The sequence below is a fragment of the Chelmon rostratus genome, chromosome 24 (genome assembly GCF_017976325.1).
Source record: "Chelmon rostratus isolate fCheRos1 chromosome 24, fCheRos1.pri, whole genome shotgun sequence".
Taxonomy (NCBI): domain Eukaryota; kingdom Metazoa; phylum Chordata; class Actinopteri; order Chaetodontiformes; family Chaetodontidae; genus Chelmon; species Chelmon rostratus.
In genome coordinates, this window is record NC_055681.1 from 12,284,897 (window position 1) to 12,303,194 (window position 18,298).

Sequence of the window (18,298 nt, forward strand, 5' to 3'; positions counted from 1 at the left end):
GCTTCAGTTGGGTTGTTTCGCTGCTTGGTTAAATGCCATAACGGCCGAATTTCAGTTATATCTAGCAGCTATCAGGTTAAAACATCACATGTTGTCCGCGAGATGTACGTTTGCCGATACCAAGGAAACATTAAAATTGCAGAATTTGTCATGGAGTCTGGTGTGACGGTGTGAGGAAAACTATCGAAGACTTTTCAGGCATTTAAGTTAGATTGCTCCAAAGGATTTATGAAAACAAATGCATTTCCTTTCGTTTGATTCTTCACGACCCTCCTCTGCTATAGCACGAATCATCTCTTGTCTTAGTGGTGGATACATGCATGGCAATGAGACGTTTTCTTGCTCGATGGGAGCTGATAAAAACAAGTCACACGCAAATTAATCAACCCACGTATTAATAAATGGCATCTAACATTGCAGGGAACCAAGGCAGAGAGTTAACCAAATAAGAGCAAATGGGGTTAATATTGTGTGTGATGTGACAGATAAAATTAATCAAGGCCAGTCACTATCAGAGAAACTAGTTCTCTCACACTGGTTGCATACCAATTAATTGTAAATATGAATTAAAATGAATGAATGAGTGGTGCATTTTCATGCTTTTCTGTCACATGTTGCTGAGCAGATTTATTTTCCAAACCTTGTTTCAGAGATTATAAAAGTGGACAGTAATACGATTTGAACTAGATTTGCCAGATGCTAGTACAAGGTCATACATCATACATCTAATCACTCTGAAACTTGTTTAATAAGTAAACCGATGATTCTGATTCACCAAACCAGGCAATTATCGCCTCATAGACTATGTAGAGATGGACAGAGATGGCAGTGAAAGCTTACAAGTTGCCACCACTGAGGCTGAGCATCATGCTGGTATCGTTTTCATTAAGGTCCACCCCGGTGGGTGGAGAGTGAACGCTTGTTCAGTTCCTCCGGCTGCTGTTTCAGAGAGCGGAGATGAGGTGTTCGTCTTTGCAGCACTTGCAGCTGTGCTGTCCAGTGATATGCTACATATGTTGTGTGCTTGGCGTATGATGAAACATATCAATTTGGAGGATTGTGGCAATTATTATCCCTTGTTTGTGCTAATGTAGAAGTCCTCAGTCATGTCTGTGTTAGAGTGATATGGCTATTCTACCTGCAGGGTGAGGTATAGTGCATTAGAGAGTGGTAGTTGCAGAGAGGTACGCTGAATCTTTGCTCAGATGCTCTCTTGTGATTGTCTACACTCTGTGCCACACCTCTTCAAGGCTTAGAATAAATGCTAGTAATTGTTTGCTAAAACTGTTTCACCTGCGGGTGCTGAGGCCACCGTAGCCACTGCTCTGTTGACCATTCATTACGCAGGTTAGAGCATATTTGGAGCTGATGACATTATCAGATATTGAGGTTGAGGGTGCTGTGTAATAGTTCTCAAAAAAGATGTGGCCCAGTGGCTAAATAATTCATCGCCTTCCAGGGGGGAAATCTCTCTTTCCTATAATATTTGGTCTGGGCCATTAAATAATTCATCCGCCCATCCATAAATTGTTTGTTCAATTGGTGACCTTTTCATGGGATTAAGGGAGCACAATAATAAATTCTTCAGAGACCTGGCATAACGAATGGTACAATTATGAAGCAGTATTGGATCGCATCGGTTGTCGCAGCCTGGTGTTGGTTGCTAAGTGACAGCAGGAACTTTTCCGCCCACTGTGTTTGCTGTTAAAGTCTGAGTGACTGAAAGGACAAAAACAATCACATTATGGCAGTCTAGACTTCGGCTGCGCTCAAGACCTGTTTTTGACTTCCTGTGTCTTTGAAAGCCTGTCAGTCACTTGGTGATGAAGTCTATTATTTTCATCCTCACTCCTATCCGTGCGATCTTCGTTGCATGTACAGAGGAGACAAAATACTTGATCTTTAATGAAATAAACAAGCCGAGTGAATACTCGTGGAGGCGATGATCCCTCATTGTTTCTCCCATTAAATCCTCCAAAATCACAATAGGCAGATTTCGATGAAACAGAGGTGGTAAGGGGTGCGTTTTGATCATGCACAGGCAGCTGCCCTTCTTCCTTATGCAGTGAGCATGTTGTTTTCCAGCTGAACCACCAGTCAGCTTATCTTAGATTTGCCTAAAGCTAAATGTTTTATTGCGGTATTTCACTTTTTGCTTCAGTAATGGGTGGTATTTCAGGTGGTGGCGCTCTCTGAGTCAGTGGGATTAGCTGTAGCCTTGTCTTCTTGTGTGAAAAGCAGGGTGCCAGCTTTAATGGGAAGGTAGCCCAGTGAACAGCTCGGCCTCTCAGCGGCCATCGCCTCCCCATCGACTCTCCACCTGGTCTTTGAGCACCTAGCTGGCTCAGACACGTCGATCCTGTCCCCTATCCTCTCGTCCTCCCTGTTTGCCTCCTCTCTTTCCTCTTCGCTTTCTTTCTCGTTTCCTCCGTGCTCCTTTCTTCGCCTTTTCTCTCTTACCTCTTTACCTCCCACCCTCCAGTTTTCTCATCTTCCTCTCCTCTTCGTCTCTGTCTCTTTCCATCTATCCCATGTCCCTGACTGCCCTTTCCTCCTCCTCCTGCCCCCGCCTCCATCCTAAAGCAGAGTAGCTAATGAAGAGCCCCATTTAGCCGGTGACTTTGGTTCAGTCGGTGCTCTGTAGCGCCGGCCGGCCTCGGCTGCCGTGACTGGCTGTTGAGGCTCTGACATCACACAGGGGCCAGCTGTTGATTTGGCGCTGTCTCCAAGGCTGGCTGGCTTGATGGGTTGTGGCAGGTAGACTTGTGCTCGCACAGCACTCTCCCTCCCTCCCTCCCTCCCTCTCTCTCTCTCTCTCTCTCTCTTCCTCTCTCTCTCTCTGTGACACCCACTCTTCCTCGCCCTCTCCCTTTACACTCCCCTCTCCCTGTCTTACACTCTCACTCAGTCGAGGGAGTGAACAGGAGGCAGCAGGCAGCTGCCGAGGAGCAAGCTGGGAGGCGACTCCAGCCTCCTCTCCAGCAAATTGTGCCTCCTGTACAATGGAAACTAAACGGTCGAGTAGCAGAAGGGATGGAGGGCAGAGCTGCCGGGCAGGTAGGTCCTGCAGCTACAAGCCTCTTCGGACATGAGTCTCACATGCTTTTTCTGATTTCCTGTTCATGTTTCTCGTGGTTTATTTTGTTCAGCTTTTTCAACATTGCCTTTGTCATGGTGCCTTTTTTTAGGCTGTTGATTTTCTGCCGCGCATTGCCATGCATGTTGTATCCAATGTTTTAAAAAAACTGCCAAAAATTTTAATCCATGAGAAAATCTCTTCCACATGAGCTTTTCTGTTTCTTTTATCATTGCGTGGCAGCAAGTCAGCAAGCAAGTGTGCAGTCTTTTTTCTTTGGCTTGTTAAACTGAGCGCAACATGAGATTTGGTGTGCTGTCAGTGCCGCGTCGCTCGGTGAGCTGAGCCAGAGCTTTCGAAATCTCCTCGCTAGTTTGCCAGTTGCTGCTTCTGCTTTTCATTACGAGGATAATTAACCAAGATCAGCCAATAAGAGGCTTCACTCTGCTTTGTTCTCCAGCCAAGCTCATCCTCTGTCTACCCATTTCCCCTGTTTGTTCTGCAGGTGTTGTCTGCAAATGGACTTTTAATGACTCTGGCAGACTTTTTGAGTTATTCTCCTCTCATAAGGCTCTATAGATTAAAACTGCTAGACTTGCATGTTAGTTTTCTGTGTTTATTGTTTCTCCTCTAATTGCCTAGATTGATATTCCCTGGAAACTCTCCTATGGGATAGGTAATGGATTACCTCCACGCTCCGCTGTGGATTTAATTTATTAATTCTGGCTGACTGCGCCTCTGCTGCGTCGCACCGCACTCGCACTGCCTTATGCGACCTGGAGGCAGAGCGAGCAGCACAATTAGAGCCTCGTTTGTGCCTGTTTATGTTTTTTCTGTTAATTCAGTCTGAGCTATTACAGGCAGTTCCTTAAACTGACACCGCCTCAGTTGCCCTGAAATTGAGGCAAGCAGTGTATGAAAGTGATATAATTTCATAAGCTTTACACTAATCGTTTTCTGGTCCAATTATATAGCTCCCCTGTCAGTGATTTCCTTGCTTTGCAATTAGCAGAAATGGCTAGAAAATGGGAGATTAGTTACTCAGTTTAGCAAAACACTGAAATCAATTTTATTGCAGCGCCATGAGTGCGAACCAGCATTAGTAACCTAATTAACTGTTATTATGATGTCTGATTTTATTTAGCCAGGGTGCATGCATGTCCTGCACTCTGCTGATTTATTCGAAATGTGTCTTTTTGTGTGTGTGTGTGTTTTTTGTTTTTTTGTTTTTTCCCCGACGGGGCGGGGGGGTCTGCAATTAATTGCACGGCAAATGTTTGGCTGCCCTTGATGTGTTTCCTGTGGTTGAAATGCACACTTTCAGAAATGAGCCAAGCATAACTGGTCATTTTTACAGAGAAATTGCGAGCATGTGACAACGCTGTAGCCCTCAGACATGGCAATACCTTTGTATTTTGTGTGTCTGCTTTTGTTTCACAATGCTTCACTGAACAGTACTCTGTTTAGTATTCTACATCTCTGCAGACAATGCCCCAGCTGTTTGGCACAGCTCCTACCGTTGTCCTTTTTATGTGACACTTGCAAAAGCTCATCAGCAGCAATAAAGCAGCCATTATTTTTCAACATGTAAATCTGCGACTACATGCACAAAGATGCCGCCACTTCTTCACCCCCACCCCACCTCCCCTCAGGCACTTAGAAATCATTGGTGGATTTTCTTTGCGAAGCTCGCAAAGGTGATAGCTTGTTCTTTTCCACCCCGCATTTGACTCACATCCTCCCTCTCCACAGAGAGCAGAGCTGGGGATAGAGTAGCAGAAAGAGGGAGGGGATGGAGGGTCCTTCACCTCCAGTTGAGCTGGTTATAGCCCAGACAAGAGCCCTGATCCATGCAGAGCTGAACAGAACAGAGCGGAGGTGTGGGAGGGAAAGGTCAGCCTTTGCAAGAGAGGTGTGTGCACGTGTGTGTGCGTGCTTGTGTGAAGGGGAAAGAAAATAAGTACACTGGAGTGTGTTTGCTTGCCTGTTCCTGCGTGTGCATGCCATCACCAGTAGGCTCTTATGCGCTTCACGGTGATTGAAAATTTTTCTCATTAGCTTGCCATCGAAAATAATTGTCCATGAGAGTAGTCCGCCTGCTCTGTGATTAACTCGGCTCAATTGACGGCCATCCTTATGACCCCACTGTGGGTTTTTTTTTTTTTTTAAGAATTAATTTCCATCAAGAATATGTATGTGTCGTGGAGAATATGTGTTTTGTGTGAATGTGCTGTTACACCAATCAGGCTGTTCTTAATGTTTGGACTAATCAGTTCATATTAACAATTATTCCTGTTTTCAGCCTGTTTGCATTTTAATACATTCATGCATTTGTGCCGTGTGTGTGTGCGCGCGCGAGCAAGAGGTTGCTGATATGTCGTCGGTCACTGCGATAAAGGTGGCGCGAAGGGGCTGGTGTGACACTGAACGATGCCTGAGGGAGCTCTTTAAGGTTGCTGCGCTCTGCGGCGACTGTAATACCAATGAACCACTCCCTGTCAGTTACAGCACAATACTGGAGGAGGTGCAGGCAGGCAGAGCGTCTGTGCAAGTTCACAGCTGCGCGTGTGTGTGTGTGTGCGTGTGTTTTGTGGTGCTAAGGTGTATTAGAAATGGTGATGTTTCCCTGTACCCGTGTCTGTCAAAACAATTTTTTTTTTTTTTGTGCTGGTGCGAGGGCCGTGCATTGTTTGCACCATTAGCATTCATAAGACCATCTCTGCCATACTGCACACACACACACACACACACACACACACACACACACAGGCTCAGTGTGAAGTCCTGAAGCCCGCTCAGCAGCTCTGGCCATAAAACCTGGAGCGCCTATGGCCAGACTCAGCCGCACCACTGTCGGAGCAACTTTTACACTCTGCGTGTGTGCATGTGCGATAGCTGCAGGACCAGCACTGAATTACTGAGTAGGCTCCAGATTTTCTTTTTCCGTTTCAGACATTGAGCTGGCAGCCCCATTCGCAGCGGCTTCAATTGGCACTACTTCTGCCTGCAAACATCTCGCTTCAAGATGATACTCCTGTCACACTAGAATAACCATGTAAAAAAAAGGGCTGGGTGCATTTAGAAAGGGATACAAGCAGTGGAGTCAAGATAAAAGCGCGATCTCAGAAAAAGATACAGGCTTTTAGGAGAAGAGATGATGCTGTCTTAAGATGACCAACATACAGTTCCTGACTATTACCTGCAGAAACTAGGTTGTGTTCTCCCCAGATGATAATAATCATATTAACGACATCAACATTGATGAATGGATCCCGAGTTGGACCTCACACTCATCAGTTTGCCAGTGCCAAGCTGACATGCTGTAGGCTGCAGGGGACATTTTGCTCATAAATTTGCTAAAATGTCAGTTGGACAATTCAGCATTCAAGCTTGAAGGATTGAATTCCCCTTTTACGCACATCACATGGCTGTGTGAGAGGTCGCGTTTCTAACAAATATAACTCTTGTCAAACACTAAACAACATGAAGCAGTTTTGTTTAGGTCATTCATTCAGGATGAACGCTTGAGGCGTTCGTGGTTGGTTTGGGCAGCCGTAGCAGAAGCAATGCACCAAATGGCGACTGCTCCGAGGCACACCGCTCCCGCCCTTCGTCTCAGTCTGGCTGCAGGTGGAGGTGTCATGAGAAGGAGGGATTTATAAAGTGAGCAGGGATTCCACTTGACCTTTTTGGCTGGCACGGGGGTCGCACCAAGATCATGTTGGGAGCAGCAGCCAGGACTTGGCACCGCTGGGTGCCAGAGTCAGCGTGGCGCCTCGCCCGCTCACTGAGATGGAGATTAGGGCAGGAGGGAGAGGCCGAGAGACATGCCCGGGAGAAAAAGAGAAGCCCAAGCTAGGGTCAGTTATTCAGTAAATGTCGCTGTGAGGGAATGTGCAGCAAGAGTGCTGTGATGATTTAAAGATGTCGCCTAACAATGACATTTTATAAACCAAATGATTAATCGATTAATGGAGGAAACAATTGGCAGTCGACAGTCGATAGTGAAAATACTCGTTGGTTGCAGCTCTAATTTGATGCCTATCATCCTCGCTTGCCAACTGCAGCCAATAAAGTCACATTTTCACAGTGTAGAGTAGGAACGTGGCTAATTAAAGCCGCCATTCAGCAGAATAGTAGAGAGAAGCGCACAGAAACATCCTGATTTAGTAAGATCACTGGATATCACGTTTACTGTATCAAAAAAGAATTTTTCTGATTGTGTCAATATTTTGCAGCGCTGTTGTTGGAGTTTTCAGATGTTTGCCCTTTCCAACCACTGTCGCCCTGTAGTTCAGCAAGAAAGGAATTTGCTGGAAAATAGACTGTACACGAGACAATTTGAAATTTCTGTGCCACCAAATGGCAGAGGATTTTCAGCTGAGAAATGCTATGTTCCCCCGCTGCTCTCTGAATTCCTAATGCTTGGTTTTTACGAGGTTGGCAGGGGTGTCTTCTCCTGTTGCCTCCACCGCACTCCCATCTCTGTCTCATCCATTATTTATGACGCATAGGCACTCGTAGGCCCAGAAATACACACTCGCCACACTTCTACTTTTTGCTCGGGCACACAAATATTTCAGAGTTGCTGACAATCCTGACTGCTGTCAGTCCACGCGACCTCCGTGTCAGCGCGGCTCCTAACCTCTGCCCTCTCTCACCCCAGCACCACGGCGCTAACCCCGTGCCTCTCTCGGTTGCAGGTCAGCAGGGGTCATGAGGGTGTCGGAGGCCCCGGTTGCTGTTCAGAGCAGCTGAAGCAGACATGGGCAAAGAAGTCTCTAATGGCATCGGTAGGCTCAGCCTCATCGACTTCACCAGCCGCATCCTCCTTCGCCACAACCACCACGGGCTACGCAACAAGTACGTCTCCTGTTTATTTCTGTTTGGCAAGCACAGTCAGGGACGAGGATGAATGCTCTCAGTGTAACAAAAGTCAAGTTTCAATCCAAATTCAGCGCGCAGTTTATCTGATTAATTTTTAGAAAATGTGAATTATAATGCATGCTTCTGTGAATCTTAGGAGGTGGCTCCTATTGAGATAAACAGTTGGTGGCGCTAATGCGCCAGGCTCGAGCTACAAGATGACATAACAAACTGATGTAGAAACAAATCTCATGTTTTTGTGTGCCGCCATGTTTCATCTCTTCAGTGATGATTCAGTTGACACGGATGGAAACATACATAAATAGGGGCATGCAACTAGAATAAAATGATGCTAATTATCCTACTATTATCTCCAATGTCTTTCTATGAAATGCCCATTTATTTATTTAACACATTAATTCACATATTGACTCACCAGTTATCACAGCAGTGATATGCAATTTTCTGTTTTTCTGACATCATACTCTTGCTGTGCCCTAATCTTACCCCCCCTTCCCCACTAACATTTAAATGTTATCGGTAAGTGCAATGTCAAGTCCATCAAAAATAACCAATACCAACCCAATAGTTGGTATTTTCTCAAATAATGCACTATAAATGGGTTAACCATATAAAATGTTCCTATATGCTTTCAATTTTCAACTCGAACTACAATAAAACTCAAACATTTATGTCATTCTAAAACCTAATGGGATGCCTTGGTACACTGTAGTTATTAAGCTGTGGAACAGTAAAAAATCTGAAATCCATTCAGATCAAGCACAGCAGTTGCTCTGCAATGCACTTGATTGGTTGTGGCTTAAGTTAGGAGTTTCCCTCCTGCTACAGCTTTGCAGCATTTACTGGTTGAAGCAGATAGCTGTCATTACATTGAGTGGATATTCCATAACATGACACAACAATATTAAACAATAAATATATATTCTAAGAAAAACATGCCGTCAGTTTTCAGTCTCACTCATAAGAGACTAATTTGCTGTTCCCTAAATTCCCGGACGTTTCCCTAATGTAACACTAAGGACCTAATGATGATCCGTATTACTTATGCAGTCAAAACAACAGGGATTCTAAACAGGCACACAGTGCAATTACCTCGACCATGAGAGACGAGACTGTGGAATTTGAATGCATCAAAGTCTGAAGCCAAATTTAGTCCAGCACTCCAGTCCCACGATAAAATGTGTTTGGAAGAGTGAATGATTCGGTGAGGGACAAAAAAGCTATCTATCACAAGCCCGGCTCTTGAAAATATCTGTCCAATATTGCAAATCTTCAACAGAGCGACTCAAGAGACTTCACTCATCAAAATGTCAGCAACAGACACTAAATATTCAAAGGCGTGCGCAGCACTCTGGAGTATTAAGCTGTTTTCCTTCAGAATGTAAAAATAATGTAAAGCAGCAGCCGGCGTTGCTTTTGTCAAACCTCTGACAGGTCATTGAAATTCAAGTTGTGGCTCTCCAGTGCCCAGCTACGTTTAAGCTAACCTCTTAGCCTTGCACAACATTGCATAGCGGGACATTTGCCTGGCAGAAGTGCTCAGGAGGGCGGCAGACCTCACTAGAAGTCAATTACTCTGACATAGAGGAATCGGATGCCACCTTTTTTTTTTTCTTAAAGCGAGCAGCTCCTGCTCGCCGTCTCAGCTCTTTTGGGACAGAGATAAACAATCAAGTCTCAGCCAGCCACTTTGCTGCTCCGCGATCAGATAAGAAAATGGCTCTGATCACCGCCGGGCAAATAGGTTGCGGCCCCCGCTGATTGGTGCGGGCCGGAACACACACACACACACACACGCAGCCAGTCACGTATACGCTCGAGCACAGAGTAAGTGCTGTCATGTGTGGATCCAGTTTTGATGTGCAAAGTGAATTTGATGAGCCCGTTTCTAATTAACCTATTAATCATAGCTCTCATGTACCAGATGTCTGCCCTCCCTTCTTGTGCATATGCGTGTATCTGTGTGTGTGTTTCACTGCATGGGGCCTGGCTGCATAATTAGGCCATATCAGCAGGATGAACTCGCACCATGGCTTCAACACAGGGAGGTCGTGGCATTACACGGATATTTCCCGACAACGGATCATAGGTGCAAAGCGAATAATGTTCCAAGATTGCCAATAATTTAGAGTTATTTTATTTTGAAAAGAATCTTTGTTGCCCTGCAGATTTAAGCTGACGCCAGCCCAAAAAGTCCATTTTTGCACCAGAGTCATTAAAGTCACCAAAATCCGGGTCTTCTCTGGAGTGTAATCTCCACGCTTGAGCTGTTCCCATTTAGACAGCTCATGCAACAAACACACGCACAATCACACAAACACACACACACACACACTGAGGATTTCGGGGGTAAAATCAGGATGCGGACATGTCGCACTGTGTGCCGGTAATTCAAGTCGTCGGACGACTGCACACAAAAATGTAATTAGAAACTGCCTTCGGGATTTTAATCAAATAAACGCACCATTTTTTAATTATTTAGGCTATTCCACATTTCTGCTGACAATAAATCACAATTTTTCACATAATATAAATTAGTTTAAGACCAAATTAAGTTCAAAACTAAGTCTGCACCCTTGGAATTTAAATTAAGAGCTATCATGCAGGCCCACTTTGAATTATTGCAACACTCTTCGTTTAGTTATGTTCAACACATCTCCAAGTTATTGGTGGTGTTCGAATTAAAGTTTGGGGGAGGATGAGTGGGGAGGAGTCTCACACAAGGGACACTTGACCCCCTCCCCCCACGCCTCCTTCAGACACAAATAGACATGTCAGAGATGTATTATTTTTTTTCATGGAGACAGACCCTGTAATCTGAAGCTGTTTGGTCTCACAGGAGCACACTGTCCTCCTGCTGTGTCTTGTCCAATCATGTCCATTGTGTGTCGCCGAGCAGCTGCAGAGCTGCGAGACAGCGCAGACAGAAATGAATGACTGATGACCGCAGACTGCCCCTCACCTCCTTCTCCTGCCTTCTGCTTCATAAACCCTCCTCATGGTGCCCTCTGAGTTTGAGCTGTCAAACACAGATCTAGCCAGTGACATTCATAATTCCATTTAGATTATCGGCGATATTACAGCTGAGTTCCTAATCCTATAACAACTCTCAATGTCTGCCATGAAAACAAGTTAGGCTGGTCCGTGGGAAATGAGCATCTTTACACATGCGGCAAATCACTGTTATTACTTCTGCAGTATTGTAGCTTTCTCTTTCAAACTAAAGAAAAACTGAGACAAAGTAAACAGTCATTACTGAACTCTCCTCAAACAACAATATGGACCTCACCGCGGGTGAAGAGCAGGTGTGTCGCTGTGGGCCTGATTTAATGATCCAGTGCGAACAAGTAAGTTTTATTTATTCCTTTATGGGCAAATAGCTTTCGTCACATCACGTTTATTTACTGTTTTTACTTTAATGTGGACATTAATGCCATAGCACACAGTATTATGATTATAATTCTGTCAGTGTAATTTTATCATCAGTATGTCCGTGATATGAACTCATTTCAAACTGTTTGTCTTATGCACAGTCTAGAGAAGAAGGATGAAGACAGTGACTGGAGGCCTCCACGCCCACTGGACACACACCAGTGTTTTCACTCTTCACCAGATCATGTCAGAAAGCTGCTTATTCACCGGCCTTTACCTCATGACTTTTCATATGTTAATGCTGAATACGCTGTTGATTTAGTTGTGTAGACGTTGTGTTATTTCTGAAATAATGAATCTGCTCCAGCTAGTGAAAAAGTGTAAAACACAAATTTAGTATAAAACTGCTCACATGTGAGTCTGTAGGAATTGTGCAATAAATGGCAAAAGATGAATTACACCGTTTTTAATAAGGGTCATTTGAATTTGTTTTTTAAGGTAATAATGACCAATATGTTTTGTATGCTGGATTGTAGCTCTCTGGAGGAAAAGCTATGCAACTATTTATTATCTCTATAATCTGTATCTGTATATCTATATGTGAGAACTTGGTCGCTCCTATTATGATTTTTTAAAAAGCTGCCCAGATTCAGTACATCCATTGGAATAAAACGTGAAGAATACTTATACTTTGTGGTATGTTTTATTTGTATGTCCCTGTTAATGAGGCTCTGAATCTTAAATAAAAGCCATAATAATGGAGAATTTCAACGTGTGCAGCCTTTCATCCTAACATTTTGTCACAATCTGTGATTTGTCGAAGAAAATGGCCCTCACGGACATTGTTCGTCTCTTTCAGGTTCTCTGTATTTGCCAGCATCTCCCAGTAAGACTGTGCAATGAGAATGTCCGACACAGTTGACACTGAAACGATGAAGGTTTCCGAGGCTGCCGACACGGTGTCATCTCCAAAGGACAGCGCCGCCAAGTCTGAGGTCACTGACCAGAGCCAGAGCAGCAGGGACGAACACGGCGGCAACAATAAGAGGGACGCACAGGTAAAGACCTCTGACGCACGCCGCCACTGAATGAGATTGTTGGGCACTAAAATCGTCCCGTTCTCTTTCATACATACACTGACAGACGGAGAAGTGCTCGGTCTTTTTCCCAGTGTTTCCTCAGCCCTTCTCATAGATGTCTAATCAGGGAGGTTAGAGGTGACAGCAGCCTGACCGAAGCTGAGGACACTTGACACCTCACCAAACACTGTCACTTTTCTTCCACACTCATCTCCATGAAAATTCAGTAACAGTCAACGTCAAACGCCAACTGCCCTGGGGATCTCCTGTCACTCGCGGCATTCAAGATGATTTTCCCGCCCGGCAGAATTATTGCTGAGAAGCATAATCTGCCCAGGCTGAAATAATAATGGTGAGGCTTGACTCTGCCTCGCCTCAGAGTGCGGAAAAGATCTTTTTGTGATCGTGAAAACTAGTGAATTTCATGTATTCTCCGTGGGGGACATTAAAGCAGTGGATCTACCGGGGATTCAGGGCAGCTGAGATCACTTTCAAATAAACTGCTAATTAATTAGGTCTCTATGTCATTGCAACAAATGTGCTTTGGGACCGCAGGAAATTTGCACTCGTTAATTTAGCTTTTAAAGTAAAACTGGTGCCGGCTGGCTCGTGCTCACAGAGGAATGGACACTAAAAAGCGAAAATGGTGTGAAATGTCTTCGAGCGTGGTCAAGGAAACAAAATCCAGGAAAGGAAAAGGATTGTCTCTTTGGCTGCAGCCTAAAAATAGGATTCAGGCCAATCTGGCCTTGTGGTTGGAGGCAGGCAGAGCAAGGGAGTCAGGCAGGCAGATAATCTGGAGCTCAAATCCTGGCTTATCTACCAACTTCCTGTGTCTGTTACCCCGAGGAACAGAATGACACCAGCACGGGGGAGCGGCAGGGGAGAGAGGAGGGTGCACAGGAGGGAGAGGGAGAGGTTGGTTTAGAGGTTGTAAGAACGAGGGATGAAGGAGAGGAGGAAGGCACAAGAACATGAGAGACATAGTGAAGAATGAAGGAAAGGAAATAGGAAGGAAGGCAGAGGGCAGTGGAAAAAGAAGCATGGAAGTGGAGGAATGATTTCCACCTCAACAGGAATAAAGAGAGACAAAATAATGCAGTCTTTCTCTTGGAAATGAAAAGTTGGCTTCATAAGCAATGACTTGCACCACTGCTCAGTTGAACACACTCAGGCGTTTTGCCTTACTTGGTCTGGTCTAATGGTGACGAACGTTAGCGAAGGCTTGATAGATATCCCACTGTAACTGCACCCAGTCAGTCTGCCGACCTTTTGACTCTTCTCTACTTAGTTGAGCTGGTTGATGGCATCTTTTAAAGGCAGAGTTTGACTGACTCAAATTCAATTTCAAATTCAATGTGCTTTTATCCTGTCATTTCCACATGTAGCCACGGTGGCCTCTATTTAGCAAACATGACTACATAGTATGTTGTCATGTTCGCCCACCCCAGTGTTTTTGGCGAAAATTCTTGACTTTAAACCCAGCAAGCTGCTTTTTTTCTCCTGCTCTCATCACATCCAAAAAAAACCCCTGTCCCCTTGGTTCCACATCTCACCTTAATTTGACTTTGCATGTGTCCCTGCCTCCTCTAATGTTTTCGGTGACCTCTCCAAATGTAGGATTTATCCAGCTCCGTGCTCCTCTTCCCGAAACTCACCCTGGCATAATTATTCAGCGGTCTCAGGATATGCCAAGATATGCTGACGGCACTGAAGCCCCTGACCTTTCCGCTCGTAACTTTCGGCAGCGGAGGAGGTGAAGCTAATTCTGTCGTCCTGCGTGAGGGCAGCGGTTAAACGCCTGAAATGTTCATCGCGGGAGAAATAGAGGAGGGAGGAAAGTGGGATAAGAAAATGGGGGAAGGGGCAGCGGTAGGTGTGATTGGGGGGGTGGCAGAAAAGCATTCCGACAGAGGAAAAAGAGGGTGGGGGGCTGGGACTGGGTGACTTTGCCACCATCTGCCTCCAGCTCTCCAGCTCCGTCCTCTGCGGCAGGACAGGTGGCTGGTGGCCGTCCTACTTCTGCTGACTTCAGCCCTTTCCCTCTCCCCCTTTCCCGTTCCTTTATCTCCTGCCGGCATTGTTCATTCCCCACCGGCCCCACGCCGCTCAATTAGCTGGTGTAGCGGTGCGCTCACAGTCCCAGCCCTCCCCTCCCCACCCTACCCCTCCTCCATCCACATCCACATCACCTGATATAGAAAGGGGAGCGGCAGGTCACAGCCATTGGAGATGGGCGAACAGCGGTCCATTTCAATTTTTTATAGGTGTTATTTGGCCCTCGAGTTCAATGAGGAAAGGGAGGGGTTGTCCTTTAGGTTTTTAGAGGACAGGTGGGAAGGACAGAGCTGTGTGTGTATGTGTGCGTGCACATGTGTGTGTGCATGCATGTTGGGATTAGGAAGCAGAGGACTGGGCTCTGTTACAATTCCGACTGAAATGGCTCCTGCCAGGTCTCCCCCTCCCTCCTCTGTGCGTGCTACTGAGAGACCTTCTGTTTATACATACACATACACACACACAGCCACTAGTGCGTGAAGCACAGAGGCACCGAGCTGTCTCACACACTGTTGGGCATCCGGTCTCTCTCTGCTTTCTGCATCTCACCTCCAGCGCCTGGTTCTGATTCACATGACAGCTAAATGGAGCTGGGAGCCACGCATAAAACTGACCCGAATCACTCGCAGCCAAAATGTCTGGCTTTTGTTTTCTGCACTGTGTGTGCGTGTGTGAGTGTGTGTGTGAGAGAGAGGGGGGCTCGGCAGTGCAGCCACTTTGGTGGCATATGCTCTGCAAAATTAATTCATGCTCCCAGGATATGGTGAATGTTCAACGCGAGGTTTCATGCTGCACAGGGAGTTTTCATTTTCTTTCCGCAGATCAATGCCGCAAAATTTTTGTTCTGTGCTCTTAAATTTTTCAGTTTAGGAACAGACATAAAAACACAGGCAGGAACACGGGGGGTTATTTGTCTTTGTGCTGTCTTGGTATGAATTGTTTTGCTCTTTTGCAGAGCTAGTAGCGCACGCATGCACAAAATGTAGGCCAGTCATATTTAATTCAGACTTCTCCACTTTCTTAAAGTAACGATCCTCTCTTCCCCTCCAAACTTCTGTGGTTTGTTTGATTTTTTTTTTTCCTTTTCCTGTGCACTTTTCCCTACACCTTTCCCCTACGTATGGACAGCCTGTGAAGTACTCTAAGGTACGGTACGCTCGACATGCATGTTGTGCAAGGATGCTCCAATCTGTCTAATGTGCACTTGGACTGCGTTGTTTGCTTGGATGAAGTTGGAAGTTGTACCTGTGTTTCCTGTCAAGCAAGTTGTCGTCTTACGCATTGCTCCAGACGTGTAAAATTACTCCAGTGCAATATGTTGAGTTGCCGTTATATGAATGATAGTGGAGGTGTGAATTTTGCCTGAAAAAAAAAAAAAACATGGTTTGAAATGGACGTTTCCCATATGCTTGCTGCATTGCTGTTCATGTTCCCTCAGGAAAACCACGAGAAGGCTTGGTTTATGTGAAAATAATTCTGATCAGGTTATTTGAGAAGATCTGCAGCCACTGGTCTACAATCATCTTTCGCAGGGGAAAGCTCAGTCGCTCGGGAATAGATTTGTTAGCTAAAATGTGAAATATTGAAACTTCACGATTTGCTTGCAAGAATCGATCGTGCTCGCTGGCTGTTTCTGTTTCATTTGGCTTGTCACTGTGATGCGTGATGATATTGATGCAGTTGTGTCTGTGTGTGCATGGTTTTAACTGTGCCCACCTACCTGCACCCCCCTCCTTAGTCCAACACCAGGCTAAAGCTCGTGCGGAGCCTGGCAGTGTGTGAAGAGTCCTTTCCTTGCCCTATCCCTGAGCCTTCAGCAGCACCTCAGGTAACAATCTCTCTGAATAACCAGAGTGTATTCACATTAGAGATGTGCTGGTAGACCAGTTTTGCTGTAAACCGTAGTGAAAAGCGCAGCTAGTTTACGGATGCTGAGTGGTAATGTTGAGCATGCGTTTTATGTGACTTACAAAGAGAAAAGTCGTGGCATGGAGAAAGCACATTATATTCTTCCTTAGAATTTGTTATTAATAATGTGGAGATGGTGTGCACACAGGCGGGTGGTGCTAGTGGCTTTTAAGAGCCCAACATAACTGTAATGCTGTATGCCATTATGTTCTAACACTGTGCCTTTTAACAATTAAAACCCAGCAGGAAACACCTACTAACTTAAAGACCCCCTCCAGGCGTGTTTTTAAGACATATTAAAAAATACTTACTACTCCATCTACTTTGATGAAAAAAATATAGAGTCCCTGAATGCATCTTCAGGACACAAGAGAGGTCTGCTTCACTTTCCAAGCCCATTCTTAGTGTATGTGCAATGGAGTTTCCATGTCGCATGCTGGACCACGATTGGCTCCAGACTAGTGGTGATGTCACGAATCATGCTCGTACGTACAGGGCGTAGTAACTGAGGTTTCAGTTGTGCTCGAGGGAGCTTCCCCCCATCAGCAGATCAATGTGATGACAGCCTCCCAAATAAGCAGGATTCTTAAGTCATTTAAACATTTTAAGTTTACTATACTTCAACTCTAATAACTCTATTTCTCCAAAGTTTGATGGTTATTGTGAAATTTGCTCATCGCAGTCTGAAAGTTTGCTGCCGGCACATCCCGAAGTCACATGCAACCACACTCTGTTCATATCATCTCGATCATCTCATAAAGCCCAGTGTGACATGGGTGGTTCTCTGACACCACAGCCCAACTCATTAAGCTGCAACCCTGCATGCAAAGCGCTGAAGTGCTGACCAGGGATCAGGTCTTCATTTCGTCTCATTACAACAGAGCAGGTAGACCACTGATTAGAGGCCTTTGTCTGACAGCTATGATTAAACACCTGGCCACGGCCGTCTGACAAAAACATCCCATCATCAAAATGGTGCAGAGCTCCAACAGCGAGCCGGACGTCAGTTTGCTAATTCAACTCTTCTTTTTGCGCCGTATCTCCAGGCGAAGCCCCCCTTTGATCAAACTTTCTCCATTACATGCCACTCTGCACAGCTCCTGGCACGCTTTCCCACACACACACACACACACACACACACAGGTGTGTCTGTTCCCGGCGTTCCAGCCAGTCAGCACCGAGCTCCATAACCAGAGGGCGGTGTTATTCCCACAACAGTCTCGCATCGTCTGCACTCACACGACGTCCTGTATTACTGCCATCAATCATGTCGAGGAAATTACAATTTCCACACGTCAGCTACAGAGAGCTGTGGAGCGCTCTAATTGAATACTCCTGATATTTCCCCCGTTACGGTTATTGGGGCCCGGAGTCGAAACTCCTTCTGCGCCAAACTAACCTAGAGGGGAGAGGTAAAGCAATAAAGAACGAACTGGAAAAAAAAAAAACACGAGTGGAGTACACATTCAGCTGATTCCCATTCAGACCTCCTGATTATCATATCTGAACATGTCCCATACTTTGTCATTTTACATTATTGTCTCCAAAATCAAATTAGAGCTGTATGGATCTGTAGGCTGTCCACGCCATCGCTACATCCTGAAAAACTACATCTGCCCTTACACTGTACGCCTGTCTGTCAATTCCAATCAATGGCCGATAGTCGCGGGCCTCTGAATACACGCCGTACTTTTTGTTTCAGACTGACAGCATGTTCATTACATATTCAGAAGACCATCATTTTCACGCCGTTTTTCCTTTATCTCGAGGTAAATGGATGTCAGGAAACAAATGAGGCAGCTCGCAACAGCTGCACATCAACCAGGCGCCTTCCATCTGATGCCGAGGGTGGCATTAAGCAGCAAACATCACCGCTTCTTGCCAGAAAAAAAAAAAAAATCTTTTGCTTTGACGAACA

At 45.4% G+C, this 18,298-nt stretch overlaps 1 protein-coding gene across 5 annotated transcripts in view; it reads left to right on the plus strand.

Annotated features, from left to right (window-relative positions):
• LOC121627365 (R3H domain-containing protein 1) overlaps positions 1 to 18,298 on the plus strand; it is a 44,513-nt gene that overhangs the window by 600 nt on the left and 25,615 nt on the right. For 4 of the 5 annotated variants that reach the window (XR_006008020.1, XM_041966234.1, XM_041966236.1 and 1 more), the window contains exons 2-3: positions 7,780 to 7,939; positions 12,195 to 12,393. Coding sequence is in view for 4 of the 5 variants with exons in the window: in XM_041966234.1 (XP_041822168.1) it covers positions 12,235 to 12,393 (159 nt within the window). In the remaining variant the exon portion in view is untranslated. Of the gene's footprint in view, positions 1 to 3,037; positions 3,058 to 7,779; positions 7,940 to 12,194; positions 12,394 to 18,298 lie in introns of those variants that run through there. The other variant, XM_041966235.1, reaches the window with a different exon arrangement.